The sequence below is a fragment of the Cololabis saira genome, chromosome 20, assembly GCF_033807715.1.
Source record: "Cololabis saira isolate AMF1-May2022 chromosome 20, fColSai1.1, whole genome shotgun sequence".
Taxonomy (NCBI): domain Eukaryota; kingdom Metazoa; phylum Chordata; class Actinopteri; order Beloniformes; family Belonidae; genus Cololabis; species Cololabis saira.
The window spans coordinates 3,995,961-4,011,448 of NC_084606.1; the positions used below are offsets into that span (position 1 = coordinate 3,995,961).

The window sequence follows — 15,488 nt, forward strand, 5'->3', positions numbered from 1 at the left end:
TCTCATAATATTATGACTTTATTCTCGTAATTTTCCTTTTTTTTTTTGTCTTAGTTTGGCCCTAATACTCCGTCGTATTCTTCCAATCTATGTCATTATAAATACCATTCCAGTAGAAAACAGCTGCAGGCTTAGAAACAAAGTCTCTTTGAATAATGTTTCTAATGCATTGATTAGTGGCTTTATCACTTAATAGAGAACATAGGTTACCAATATATATGGGCGTGTTTATGTTCCGAGTCACGAGTAGTGACTGTCGTAATGGAACGTGATGACGTAATGGGTTGTGTCCAACACGTGGATGTTTTGGTTCAGCCTTATAAACGCAGCCTTCCAGGCGAAGGGAGCAGCAAGACGGACTCGCTGGATTAAGCACATGGGCGACACTGGATCTAATAAGTCTGTCAGGACGTTATCACTTCGGGTTTTTATCTTCTGCTTGGCTTTCCTTCGGAGTCCCGTTCAAGGTAAACGCATTTACTAACTCTTATTGGCATTTTAACGTGTTAGTTATGAAGCGAGGGGCGTAAAAAAGCTGTCAGTACCGTAATAACCTGTAGTGAAGAATTAACTCACTTGTTTTCATAAAACTAACATCGCCGAATGTCCCATAAGAACTTATTCTACAGTTTGGTTTTAAACTTGAAGGTAATTCGGCTGTAAATAGCTTGGCAATGAAGTACTAAACGTAAAAACGTGAAAAATCTCAATGGAGTTCGGTCGCTGTGGCTTTGAGGAACGTGGTTTATTTATCAGTGTTGCTAAGCAACGTGACGTCACGGCGGAACACCGTTTCATTCAAAATTAGATAAATAAATACTTCAATTATAAAATATTCAGTTAAATAGATTAATGACAAAGACAGAAAGACAACATGACTTAGTAAAATATTATTTCTTTTCCAATGACAAATTATTTCATATTGGTACATTTATTGTATTTTATTTTGTACATGTAAAAGACAACAATTAAAGAGAAGATAAGCAAACAGAACAAAGAATTTCATCCTTTAACACTTAATATCTTAATTTACATGTGCAAAAAGTAGTAGGAAGAAGTGTAAACTTATTTAATCCTACCCCCATTCACTAATCATTTATTAACACGTATTTATAATAACTAACTACACTATAATTATACTCACACACTTACCTATACATACATACATACACATAGTTGAGTATTTCTAAATATTTGTACACACATGCCCATATAAATATTTATATAAATATACCTATTTACACCATACTGTCTCTATATCTATGTATATATCTACTTACACACGTATTCACACATGTATACATATACATGCATACATACATTTATTTATAATAAGATGTGTAACATCTCCCTACCTCATACACATCCTACCTGCTTTTTTTCTTCTCGTACTGCACTACCTTTATTTTTATTCCACTGTATATACTGTTTATATTTTCTCATAATATATTTTACTTTTTTTATTTTATCCTTCTTTCAATGTGTGTGTGTTGTAGAAGGACAGGAGAATTAGGTCATTTTGACCCAAAGACAGTACAAGGGTTAATTTAAGTATTTAATTTTGACTCGCTGGGGGAAACCCAGTGAAAATGGAAATGGAAATGAAATGTTTCACTCTTACCGAAGGGAAATTACCGCTGACACCTGGAATCCCTCAGGAGACCCGAGGTTGATCTGAACGGCAGTTTGGGGTTTACCACCCTGACAGAAAAAAACGTGTAGAATAAATATTACATTTCAACATTTCTGTTAACAAAGATTTGCGGCGTAGCCACGCGTTTCCACCAGCAGGGGGCGCCAGCAGGAGCTGCTGGAAACAAACCGGCCAGAGGGAAAAAGAGAAAAATAACAGAGGAGAAAAAGAGGACTCAAAAAACTAAAAAATCTAATCCTTAAAATGGGTAAAAACTAAACAATTTGAAGGTTTGATTTCTTTAAATCCGGATTAAATCATTTTTTATTTACATTTTCTGTTTTAATATTGTTGCTGGTGTTTCTATGTAATATATGCTGAGTCATGTTTGTTACACGTTGACCCAAATATGTCATTTAAATTCTGATTAAATGAAAGAATTTACAAAAAAAAGTGGATTAAACTTGAATAATTCACTTAATAACAAATTGAAAAATACAATTGAAAAAAAAATATTAAAACATAAAAAAAAACAAATCCTTAAAATATATAAAAACTAAACTATATGAAGGTTTAATTACTTTAAATCCCTAAAACGTATAAAAACTGAACAATATGACGGTTTAAGTACTTTAAATCCTTAAAACATATAAAAACTGAACAATATGAAGGTTTAATTACTTTAAATCTGGATTAAATCCTTATTTATTTAATTTTTTTTTTATATTTTTGCTGGTGTTTCTATGTAATTTATGCTTAGTCATGCTTATCAGGGCTAGGGATCGATACAAAGATTCGATTCCGATTCTTAAGATTCAGAATCGATTATCACGCTTTGATCCGATTTGATTCCAATATTGATTTGGGTTAGTGTTATTAAAACAGTTTTTTCAGCTGTTGCATGAATTATATGACTGTAGTTCTGCAACATATTAATACTAGTATTATATTGAGATTAAACAGCAAGTATTGCAGCTAATGATGCTGTAAGGACCAATCAGCTCCCAGAATGCTGATAGAACTGAAACAGAAACATCATGTGGGTCAGAATTACCAAACAAATCCAGGGAGGAAACGGAGACGGAGGAAATCGATTTTATTTTTTCCCGCATTCTGTTTAAATTTTTTCCATTGCGGCCTTTTTCGACTTTTAATTTTTGAGAATTTGGTTTTTAGCCTTTTATGCAAATGTAACCCCAAGACAGTATATAAAGTAATGAAATATAAACAATTTATGCAATTATAACTGAAAACCTTTAATGTTTTCATACCTTTAAACATATTTAAAGGCAAAAACATGGCGGTAGTTATTCTGGTGTCCAACAAAACATTCCTTTTTATTAGGGCATAAACAAAAAAATACCAAAAGTTGTAATGTAATGATGAAAAAAAAAATTGGCCTTTAGTCATACGAATCGATTTTTAGGAATTAATATGAGAATCGATTTAGAATTGTTTTTTTCAGCACAGGCCTGATGACTGGGTCCCACTCGCAAGAGCGGTCGGTTATTTGATGTGTTTAGCGTCACTTTCTGTCCTCCCTGGTTCCCCAGCTGAACATCAATTCATCAAAACAACATCAAAACTTAAAATATGGCTGAAGGAAAACCAAAGGTGTGAACATTAATTGCTAATTTAGTTTTTTTTTTTTTTTTTTCTCTCTCTGTCGTGACCCGTCACTGTATCATTATATACCTTCAGTATGTATGTATGTATATGTACAATGGTCCATACATAATAATAATGCTATAATTTCAACTTGTGCAATAAGTGCAATAGGGCAAACACAATATGCATGAGCACTTTACAACTCTGAGCACTAAAAGTAATTAAAATGCAAGAAATCGATGTTCAATATGCATTAGCACTAGGGGTGGGACGATACGGGTATCTCACGATTCAATAATGTGGCAATATGTGTACCACGATAACGATAATGTCACGATACACCATATATTCGATATATTGTAAGAAATTTCATCAACAATATATCACGATATATGTGACTGAAAAAGAAAAAATACCCATAAAAAGGAAAACGTCTGTAGTTATGCATTTATTCAATGCCAAAACTTTTTACAATGTACAAAGAAAGTGCATTTGTATATATTTGCCTCACTGCCTCCTAGGCTTGTAAATGTAAACACTGAACAGCTGGACAAATTAAAGTGCATGAACATTAATGCGGTGACAACTGCTTAAATCCATTATGTGCTGTAATAAAATATCGATATTTGCCGTCAGTTTATCGATTATTTATTGCGACAGAGAGCGCAACAATATATTGCAATATCGATTTTTTTTTTTTTTTTTTTCTCTTCCCACTACTAATTAGCACTATACAAATCTGAGCATTGGAGCACTTTAAAGAAATAATGGGACGATGTGTAATCTCTATTAACACTTTAAATCTCTTGCACTTAAGCACTTAGCACTCTAAACATGACGGTCACTTACTGGTATCAATTGTAACATGTTTTTATTTTTTATTGATTTTATCTAGCTTAGTCGTGTTTTTAAATGTTGTCTTTCATCGCTATATCTTGCCTAACTTGTTTTCTGGTGTCCAATTTTATGTTTTATGTTTGGCATTGATTTGCCGCAGGAACGACTGGTGGAAATTAACCTATGGCTACAACCATGCATATTTACACCTGTGTTCATCAACATGTACAGTCCCTGTCAACAAATACATAGATACATTGAATTGAATTGACTCCTCCCTGGTTCCCCAGGTGAACATCGGCTGATCGTGTCGTCCCGTCTGGTCTCGGCCGCCCCCGGAGACGACGTCCTGCTGCCGTGCCGCCTGGAGCCCCAGCTGGACCTGCAGGGCCGGGCGGTGGAGTGGTCCAGGAGCCAGGAGGACCCGGCGCTCGGGCCCAGGACCTACGTGCACCTGTACAGGAACGGGGGGGAGATGCGCCACATCATGACGCCGTCCTACGTGGGCCGGACGTCGCTGTCCCGGGACGGCCTGGGCCGCGGGGACGTGTCTCTCACCATCAGGGCCGTGAGCGCCGACGACGACGGCACCTTCAGGTGTTTCATCCCCTACCTGAACCAAGCGGCCAGCGTCCGGCTCGTGGTTGGTGAGAACAAGCAGATTCACAACCTTTTCTGGTCTAATAGAAGGTCTGCGTTGACGTCACTTCCCCACTGGACCAACCCCTTACTGCACTGAGTGGTAAAACATCAGCAAAAACAGCTGCAACTAGTGGAGAAGACGGGATAACAGCTGATTATGGGCTTAAATTAACGTCAGTTGGACTTGACAGTGACCCGTACAGTTACCCCAAGAACCAGTGGTCCATGGACATTAATATTTGGTACAGTTACCAAGAACCAGTGGTCCATGGACATTAATATTTGGTACAGTTACCAAGAACCAGTGGTCCATGGACATTAATATTTGGTACAGTTACCAAGAACCAGTGGTCCATGGACATTAATAATAAAAACTTAAACACTGGACTGTTACCGTTTTTCTATTATTTGTCAATTCACTTGACATAACAAGGCTAGAAATGGCCCTTTAACAACAGATTATCTTATAAACAACATATTAACAAACCTGCATTTAGACGAGTGACAGTAGCAAGTGACGTCATCACAGTTTCACACCGTTTTCTGGTTTAATGACTCAGTTGTCTTTTAAATATTTGATGATTCACTGTAACTTCTCTTGTTTTAGACCCGATGTTTGTCAGAACCCCGACGACGGGAACGCCGCGGCCTCCAGGCGACGTTTCAACTCCACGTCCAGGAGACGAGACGCTCTCGGACGGTGAGACGGCGGCTCTGCCCCCAACACCGTCATCGTCCTGAAACTCTTCTGTCTTTACTGATTCTGTTTGTTCCTGTGGCCACAGATCTCCGGTCCAGACTCCCCGTCTGGATCTCGTCTGCGGCGCTCGTCTTCGTCGTGGCTCTTTCTGCCGCCGGCGCTGGTCTGGTTAGAAACCGCCGGGGGAAGCAGCAGGAGAAACTAAACGTGAGAATCACTCGTGTTTCCTTTTATTGACGTCATCTGCTTTAGTCACCAGGCTCAGATTTCTAACCGCCGTTACTAATGTTTAAAGTCACTGTTTGGAAGAGTTTTATTTTGATTTGAGGATTTTATTTCGAACATGCATGAGTACAAAAAAGTTTAAAAAAAAAAACAGAATACATATATATATATATATATATATATGTGTGTTCCAAAAGGAGTAGGATTGAAGTAAACACTTACCCAGTCCTACTCCAGAATCTTACATACATTCTTAGATATAACAAGAGTTTCAATAAACTTACTTATAAAACACACATAACCAAACACCCCTACTTTAATAATTGTTCAATACAGTGATATCATACTCAATTATATGTTTATATAAATATAGTCAAAATTTGATTTGATATGTTTATTTGGTCACGTTATAGAAGTCAGTAGTCAATACAATGTATTTTTTTGCATGTATATCAAACAAGGACCAAAGGTGTAGACTGAAGCCAAAGCTTATTTTGTCTACCCTTTTAACACAATGTAACCACTATAGTGCAAGATTTGAAAAAACAAAACAAAATAACTACATGAGGAGAGAAAAAATTAAATAAAAAAAAAATAAATAAATAAAAAAAAAAAAAAAAAAAAAAAAAAAAAAATATATATATATATATATATATATATATATATATATATATATATATATTATATATGAGAGAAAGAAAGAAACAAAGTAAATAAATAAGAAAAAGAAATAAATGTTGCTCAAACTGGCCTATCTGGGCTTAACAGCATCAAGATGTTCATATTTACACACATGCATATAGTACATTCACCCACACACACCAAACCCACCTATATATACAGTAGATTGCTGTGCACACATACATACATACATATATATGCACTTATTTATACCTGTATAGACATACATACATGTGCATACATATACACTCATCTACACATACATGCATACATAAGCATTCATATACATGCACCCTTCCATAGACATAATACACACATCATTCTATCCATAATTTTGCAATAAATCTACATAATGTGGCTATGCCAATTATTTATAATTATTTACGATCTTGTCTTTATACATATTTTTGTAAAAAATCAGAACAATTCAAAGCAAACAAAAGAAAACAAAACAAACGCCGAGCATTTAGTTGCTACTATGTATGTATGTAATAATAGAAGTAATTAGAATGCATAGTGTAGCATCCCCGACTGATGACGGTTGACTCTTTAACTGATGGTTCACAGATGTTTTTATTCCTTCAATGTAAAATCACTGCTAACACACCGTAAGAGCTGTAAAGGAATAAAATAAAACAAAGTTACTCTTACTATATACATACAAGTTTCATCCAACTCAAATACAGGCCGACACAGCAGCTCGCTGGGTCGGCAAAACCGTTAACCACAATAAATGACAGTAACGGACAACCTAACTCAACATAAACTGTATAAAATGTACAAAGAAAACAAACCTTGTGCCCCTTATCAGCCAGATGCTTTTTGTGTCGGTTAGGCACACTTTAGCACTCCCGACACTAGTTTAGTCTTGCAGAAAACGTTTCTACAGCCGTTAAACATTAACCGTTAAATAGCGGAGCGCTGAAGTTCTCGGCGAGACGCCTTCAAAATAAAAGCACTAAATATTCGTCTTAATATATAACAAAATAAAAGCCTGGCTCCAAACAACGCCAATAAGAAAACAAACACAAAAACACATTTACAAAAATAGTCATATTAAAGGTCATTTACACATAGTATTACATTATCGTTACTTTACTATAATACTACAATATAATAGAGAATAGACAGTAATGGTGTAACAATATACTTGAATAACTATATAAGAGTAGATATGCTGTATATACTGGTTCATATATTTACCTTCAATTATATACATAAAAATTACTATAAATATATATATCAACATATCTACATATAACTATATATCAATAGAGATATAAATATATAAATACTGTATGTATAATATAACTCAATATATCCATATACATACCTACATATAACATATCTATATCCATAATATATGTCTATGTATCTACATATATTAATAAATGTTCATATCTACATGTTTATTCACATCTGTATTTTGAATATAATGTTTCTTTTTATATTTTTTTAAATGGTGATATGTTTCTACTTTGTTTTAGCTCCAAGTTCAGGCTGTTCCACAGTTTCATCCGCAGGTTAATTTAATTAGAAACCGTTCAGCGCGGCTTTTATTGTCAAACACCTGGATGTGCAAACAGATTCCACGTGATTAAACGTCCACGGGGTCTAGAAGAGAAATTAGTGCGTCAAACCTAAATTCCTACGAATTTAAACGCATCACAGAGGCTCTTGATTTTATTACCAATTATCCCAACTCAGTTGTTTTTACAACAAAAAAAGGTTTTTCTGATCCAGGCTTAAAATGATCAGTTTCCAGACTAAAGTTCACTCCATCTATGCTTTTAAGAACAAACTTAAAACCCGCCTGTTTCTCCGAGCTTTTAAACATCAGTAATGAGACGGTTGTTTATGACCATGTTGACTTTATGAACTTTTATTCTAGGAGATTTTATCGGTATTGTCTTGTTTTCATCGTATTTCTACTTTTATTGTAGTGTTTTATTCGTGTTATTTTATTTTTTGTGAAGCACCTTGTGACATTCTGTTGTCTGTGAAAGGTGCTATAGAAATACATTTTACTTTTATTTTAATGTTTAATGGATGAATTGATCCCCGATCAATCATCCAGACGATCGCTGGCAGGGCGGAGTCTCGCGGGCGTTTACTGAATCCTGGTTTTATGAGCAGTTTAGAAGATGAGCTGAACTTTCTCCTCTTGTTTTTACAGTGTGAAGCTGGAGGACGAGTCTCTTCTGAAACATGTGAGTGAAACGAGTCTGACTCGTCACTTCTGCCTCGTTAAGATCGTTAACGGTGGAATTACTAGAATTACTCTCCTCCGACCCGGCGGGCGTTCCGGACCAAACCTTTAGGGAACCGAGAAACTCTGAGTTAGTGGAGACTAGCGGTGTAACGATACACTAACCTCACAATACGGTACGATTCACGATATTGAGGTCATGATAACGATATTATAGCAGTATCTTTTTAACAACCTTGAATGAGGAACATATGACTGGAAAAAATGGTCTTTTATTTGAAAGACACAAAATACAAAACAATGCTGTGCGTTTGCCCTATTGTTACAGTTTGTAATTCTTTATAACTGTTTAAGTTTTAAAGAGAAAGCCAGGACAACCATTTTCCACCAGGAGTACGTTCTAATGTTTCGGACGCACTAAAAAATCTTGCATACTCATTTGCTACTCATTAGGGTGGAAGTGTGCGATTTCGGACGCAGCCTATCTGAAGACTTTAGTGACTGAGTCATGTGACCAGTTGTGGCTGAAAGAATCAGTCAGCAGCTCAGGAGTTCTGGTTGCCACGGCAACAAGAACCTCACTGAAGAACCCGTCTGGTTTTGCTGTGAGAAAAACCCAGATTGTGGCTTCTGACAAGGTCTCAAATAGCTCCGATTTGTGATAAAACCGTAGCTCGTAGCCAAAAACCGAAAACATTGTGAGAGACACAGAACCCGGCAGATTCTGTCAATCTTAATTTCTATTCAGATATTCCTTAAAATGAGTGAGTAAGCTCAGTGCGAAGACAGCGTGAGATTCTTTTGAAGAAAACTTTTGGTTACATTGCAGTCAATGGGGACTGAGACAGGTATTGGCGCCGCTCTTGTCCCCACCGTTTAAATTTTGTGCATACCTCGCCTGTCAAAATCACATTTTATGAATCCCAACACCTATGTCTACATTCTGACCAAAAATTATTTGTCTCCTTTTTACGGTTTGGCCGTGAGCTTGAGTTACAAATAAAAATTTGGGTTATTTTTTTACTGTTTCTGCCACTCTACCAACCGACATCCGCACTCTAGATTAGACGAAAAAGTGATTTCCAGTCCTCGCTTGAGTGCTCATATTTTGTAAAGTGTACATCTTAGGAGAAAAATGTTTGTTTTTTTGGAGAAAAGAGAAGTTTTCCAACGTTCTGAAGTTTGAATAACATTTCTACGTGCAGATATGAGAAAGCTAGGTGACTCAGAAAAAAGGTGATTTTTTTTTTTACCTCCTCCCATCCACTTTGAATGGGTTCTGTTGGCCGTTCTTTTGGGAATAACTTTGGGAAAAATGGGAATTTCAACACCAAAAGTCATAGCACACTATTCCCAATCGAGCCACACGTTTTGTTATAAGATTCGCCTGGGTCCTCTGAAATCTGTAGGAGGAGTAGCAAACCGAAATCTGGCCGGTAAATGGAAAAAAAAAAAAAAAAACACGCAGGATAACAATAATAACCCAATATCGCGCTACAGTTTGTCAACTCCACGACACGTATCGTGCCGTTTTTGTATCACGAAATTTCGTGGCACAATATATTGTTCCACCCCTAGTGGAGACTGCTTGGATTGGAGTTTGACGTTTTTCCTTTCCCTCGTCCGTGTGAAGGTTGTGCAGGATGCTGCAGCCGCCGCTGGCCGGATCTCGTCTGCCGAGCCTTCACGACATCCTGGCGTAAACACGACCCCGCCACGTCAGACGGAGACGCTCTCTCCTCGGACGGGGCGTTGACGACGTCGGCCCTCCTGGACCGCCCATCGGGCCACGTTTGACTTTCTGAGACTATTATTGACATTATAGATGCAACATGAATAAAACTGAACTGAAACAGAAAACCTCCTTCCTCTGGGTGGAACCCTGAGAGAGAGCGATGAGACGGACGTGACGGGGAGTCGGCAGCTGCTGGAGGACTTGCAGAAACCAGAAAACCACGCTCTGTTGGGCGTGAACACACCTCAACCTTCAACCTTCAACCTTCACCCGCCTCCAGGCTGCAGCTGCTGGTTCTAAATGTTTTACTAAGGCCACGTTTCCACAGAGCCGGGTATTTCTCAAAAACTGATATTTCCCCCTCTACGTTTTGAAAAATACCATCATTTCCAGGAACCTGCATAAATATCTGTTAAGGTGCTATGAGCAGCCAAACCTACAGGGGGCAGTGTAACGAGAAGATAAAGTCATGCTAGCCAATCAGAATCCTGGAAAAAAACATCAACAAATGACACGAGTAACTTCCAGTTACTTCCAAGATGAACGAGAGTCTTTGGTTTGGAGTGACAGAGAAGTGGAGTTACTTCTCAACATTTTGACTTTTTTCTCGACATTTCGACTTTTTTCACAAAATTTCAACTTTTTTCTCTAAATTTCAACTTTTTTCTCGACTTTTTTCACAAAATTTCAACTTTTTTCACAAACTTTCAACTTTTTTCTCTAAATTTCGTCTTTTTTCTCAACTTTTTTCACAAAATTTCGACTTTCTTCTCAAAATTTCGACTTTCTTCTCAAAATTTCGACTTTTTTCTCAATATTTCCCCCTCTAGGTTTTGAAAAATACCATCATTTCCAGGAAAAGAAATTGTGAAAAAAGTTAGGAAGAGTTTTATTTAAAGAATCCATCTATGCTCCCGCCTCCGTCCGTCCCTCACACCCAGCAGTTCTTCACTTCACTATTGCACTTTACTCTTGTTTTACGTCTTGTACTTTGTTTTTTAATTGGTTGATTTTTTTATCGTCCTTTTTTACGGCGCCTATAAATAAAATATATTATTATTTACTGTGTGTCCTTGGTCGCTACCTCTGAGGAAGTTGTTTTCCTGCTTCCAGCTGCATTTAAAGGGTCTGAATGTTTCTCATTTCATATTTATTCCTGTTCTGTGACACTAATGTTTATAAAGTGAAGTTAATAAACCTAATAAAACTTGTTATGATGAACTCTCATCACTCTTAGTCTCAGAGTAATCAATCACTGTCCAATAATAATAATTCTGACACAATCATATATCATAACAATGCACCTTCCAATAACTATCTACCTCATTCTGCTGCACCTTTCACTTTTTAAAAATGGTATATATGTTAATAAGAGCTGTCATTTATCTATTACGTATTTACTGTAGAGTGAGCGAAAATAAGAGTTAAATTCCATGTCTTGTCTGACCTGACTTTGACAAATAAACATGTTTATGATTCTGAACCTTAGCAGTGCCGAGAAGATACTTATTGTTTCTTTACCAATACCCTCATTTTATCTATTTATTTATTTATTTTACAGGCTCTTAGATCGCCCACTTTTCACCCGTGTACATTTTCTGATCATGCATTTCTCATTCCTGGTACCAGGAATGTTCCAATACACCACGAGATGACGTTAACACCACACTCTTCCAACCTCTTCCTCCTCACAGATCTAAAGCTCCGTCCATGAAACTCCTCTTCAAAAACCCACGCTATAACACTTTAGTTTAAACTTGCACAGAGCAATTACTTTAATACCAAACTGTCTACTGAAAGTTTGGGTTTTAGGGCCAGTCCCAATCCCCCCCCCTAGTCCTACTTTTCATCCCTAACCCTAAATTTTGTGCGTTCCCGTGAGGGTAGTGGTGTCCCAATTCCTCTTTGCATCTAGGGCTAGTGGACATAACGAGGGCTTGTGTGTATCAATCTAGCCCTAAAGAGAGAGGGATTTCAGATGCTGACTCACCATTCATTTCCCAGAATGCTTCACGTCATCATTTTCAGACTGAATCAAACAAAAAACATGGCGGACATGTCTTATTTTTTAGTGAATAAAATCAATATTGTGAGTTAGTTTCTGCATAAAAATGCGTTTTGATTACATTTCTAGCGAGAAATATATATTTTACTTTCATAATATTCACTCAGTGAATGTACATAATCACTTGCTTTCCCGTTGTTGCAAAGTCTTTTCCAAACCTCGCCAGAATAAAGGCTGATTTATGGTTCCGTGTTACACCAACGCAGAGCCTACAGCGTAGGTTACGCGGCGACGCGCGCCGTACGCCGTCCCCTACGCCGTAGACTCTGCGTTGATTTAATGCGGAACCATAAATCGCCGGCGGCTCTTCTCATCCCCGAAAACATCAGATCAAATTTCTTAACAGGCGTTATTTGGATAAACTGAGCCCAGGTTGGGGATCCTAACGGTTACTTGTAGGCCTGAAAAAATATTAAAACTTAATAAAGTAGCATATTAACAGCGCTACAGCGGAAATTAAAACTTTTTTTTCTTTTTTTTAATTGAAAGACAAGATGCAAACAGCACGATCCACCGCCAGGGGGAGACATAAACTCAGCGGCGGAAAATCAGGACACAATGAAACAATGAACTACAAAAATACATTGAAAAGAGACATAAACTTAAGGTCTTGACGACCTTTGCATTGGTGGAGAGACTAATGGTTCTAATGTAATGTAATGTATGTCAAAAATACAAAAAAGAGGCTTTTGATTAGTATACCGGGATTTATGAATAAACCATTTTGTCAAAAGTATAATAAGATTAATAATATAAAATTGTTGTTTTTTTTTGACAGAAGAATAGGCGGAAATTAAAACAGCTTTTATCTCTGGGCTTCCTGATATGGTGTGACGTATGTGCAAACGTAACTACGCAGTCGCTTACGTACCCGAACGTAAACCACGCAGTGACGTAGCAAGCAAAATTTAGGGGTGGTGCTGAAAAGTAGGGATAGTGGGAGTATTGGGACAGGGCCCTGGGAAGATTACAGCTTGAAATACTGCTGTCAGAATGCGTTCCCCCTCTGTTTATCATGAAGGGAGGCTCACACTTCTTTCAAATTCATACTGCTGACTTCTTTCACCACCACAGATAAGTCCTGGGATTTACAGGCTGATATCATCATATTTGACCATTTTAAACACTTTTTGGCACGACCGTTCGGGCCATTTCGGACAGGGGCGGGACCAGGGGGAAACACATCTCGACGGGGGAACTGATCTCGATACAACACCGGATTAAAGCAAAGGCAAACTAGGCCTGTGCCTAGGGCCCGATTGACAGGGGAGGGGCTCAGAAAGAGGAACAAAAAAAAAAAAAAATTTTTTTTTTTTTTTTGTCTGCACACATATTAATGGTTGATGCCGGTAAAACCCTAAGGCATATATATATATATATATATATATATATATATATATATATATATATATATATATATATATATATATATGCATACAGATACGCATACACATACATACATACACATACATACATACACATACATACTACAGCACACTTTGTCTTACTGCAAATTTTATTGTTCTTTGTAGATTTGACTTCTTATTTAACTATTCAATTGAATCAACACATTTAATTAAGATTTTCTGCAAAATGTAATAGCTTAAAACATTTATCTTATTTTACTCTGTTTACATAGCAATGCTGACATCTATTGGTGATTTACTGGTACTAATACCTTAACAATGACACTCGAATCGATAAGATAAGGATAATTTAATAGCATTTAATAGAGCGTTGTAATAACGTATAAATAATAAAAATCTAAAAATAGTCTGATAGACTGTTTAATATACAACACATGACTTATTTTGGAATACAAAGAACCAACTTGACTATGACTATGCTATGTAAAATGTGAGTTAACTTTTATTAGTGACTTTGGTAAGTTTAAGATTTTAATTCATGAATAACATCGATGGAGGGGGGCCCAAAAATCACAGTCTGCCTAGTGTAGTCCATTTATTTAATCCGGCTCTGGCTTTATCACTTTATAGAGAACATAGGTTACCAATATATATGGGACGTGTTTATGTTCTGAGTCACGAGTAGTGACCGACGTAATAGAACGTGATGACGTAATGGGTTGTGTCCAACACGTGGATGTTTTGGTCCAGTTTATAAACGCAGCCTTCCAGGTGAAGGGAGCAGCACACTTTTACAACAAAATTTGGCAGGAAGGGAAATTACCACAAAGTTGGAAACATGCAGTCATAGTACCAATCAGGAAACCAGGAAAAGATCCTACTAATCCAAATAACTATAGACCAATCGCATTGACGTCTCATATGTGTAAAGTCATGGAGTGTATGATCACTGAAAGGCTAACATATTATTTGGAAATAAGAAATCTTAGATCACAACATCAAAGTGGGTTTAGAAAAGGAAGGGGAACAATGGATCCAATACTATGTCTAGAAACAGAGGTGAGGAAGGCACAAGTCAATAAGGAGGTGGTGGTAGCAGTATTTTTTGATGTTGAAAAAGCATATGATTTATTGTGGAAAGAAGGTTTATTGATTAAAATGAAAAGTTTAGGTATAACAGGTAAAATGTTCAGATGGGTGAAGGAATTTTTGTATGAACGTTCTATAGAGGTGAGGGTGGGGAAAACATTTTCAGCAAGGTATGGTGTGGATAACAGAACACCGCAAGGAAGTGTAATAAGTCCCTTGTTATTTTCAATAATGATTGATGATGTATATGAAGATATTGGCCAAACTATAGGGAAATGTCTGTTTGCTGATGATGGCGCAATATGGAAAACAGGAAGAAATGTGAAATTTGTAGTCAAACAGTTACAGGAAACAATTAAAAGAGTGGAGCAGTGGTCATTGAAATGGGGATTTAAATTTTCCGTAGAGAAAACAAATACCCTTTTCTTTACAAGGAAGAAAATTGAATCAGAAGTCAAACTATATTTGTATGGCAAGGAGCTGAAAAGGGTGGAATCATTCAAATTACTGGGAGTATGGTTTGATTCAAGGCTCACCTGGAAAGTACATATTGATAAAATTGGTGATAAATGTAAAAAGGTTATAAATGTCATGAGGTGTTTAATGGGTACAGAGTGGGGAGCTGACAGGTCTTCTTTGAAAGCTATATATACAGGTTTAATAAGATCAGTACTGGACTATGGGTGTGTCGCATATG

General features: G+C 36.9%; 1 protein-coding gene across 1 annotated transcript; it reads left to right on the forward strand.

Annotated features, from left to right (window-relative positions):
• Positions 1–337: 337 nt before the first annotated feature.
• Positions 338–11,333, forward strand: LOC133420177 (butyrophilin-like protein 2). The gene is made up of 6 exons (XM_061709776.1): positions 338–467; positions 4,369–4,725; positions 5,328–5,420; positions 5,506–5,627; positions 8,503–8,536; positions 10,169–11,333. Exons 1-6 carry the CDS (start codon positions 377–379, stop codon positions 10,330–10,332), a joined length of 861 nt encoding a protein of 286 aa, XP_061565760.1. The 5' UTR covers positions 338–376; the 3' UTR covers positions 10,333–11,333.
• The last annotated feature ends 4,155 nt before the right edge of the window (positions 11,334–15,488 follow it).

Excerpts from the sequence above, each read along its gene's own strand:
- LOC133420177 (XM_061709776.1), top strand. The coding sequence starts at position 377 with ATGGGCGACACTGGATCTAATAAGTCTGTCAGGACGTTATCACTTCGG. Across the intron at positions 468-4,368 it reads CCTTCGGAGTCCCGTTCAAG|GTGAACATCGGCTGATCGTG; the intron begins GTAAACGCATTT and ends CTGGTTCCCCAG. Across the intron at positions 4,726-5,327 it reads CAGCGTCCGGCTCGTGGTTG|ACCCGATGTTTGTCAGAACC; the intron begins GTGAGAACAAGC and ends CTCTTGTTTTAG.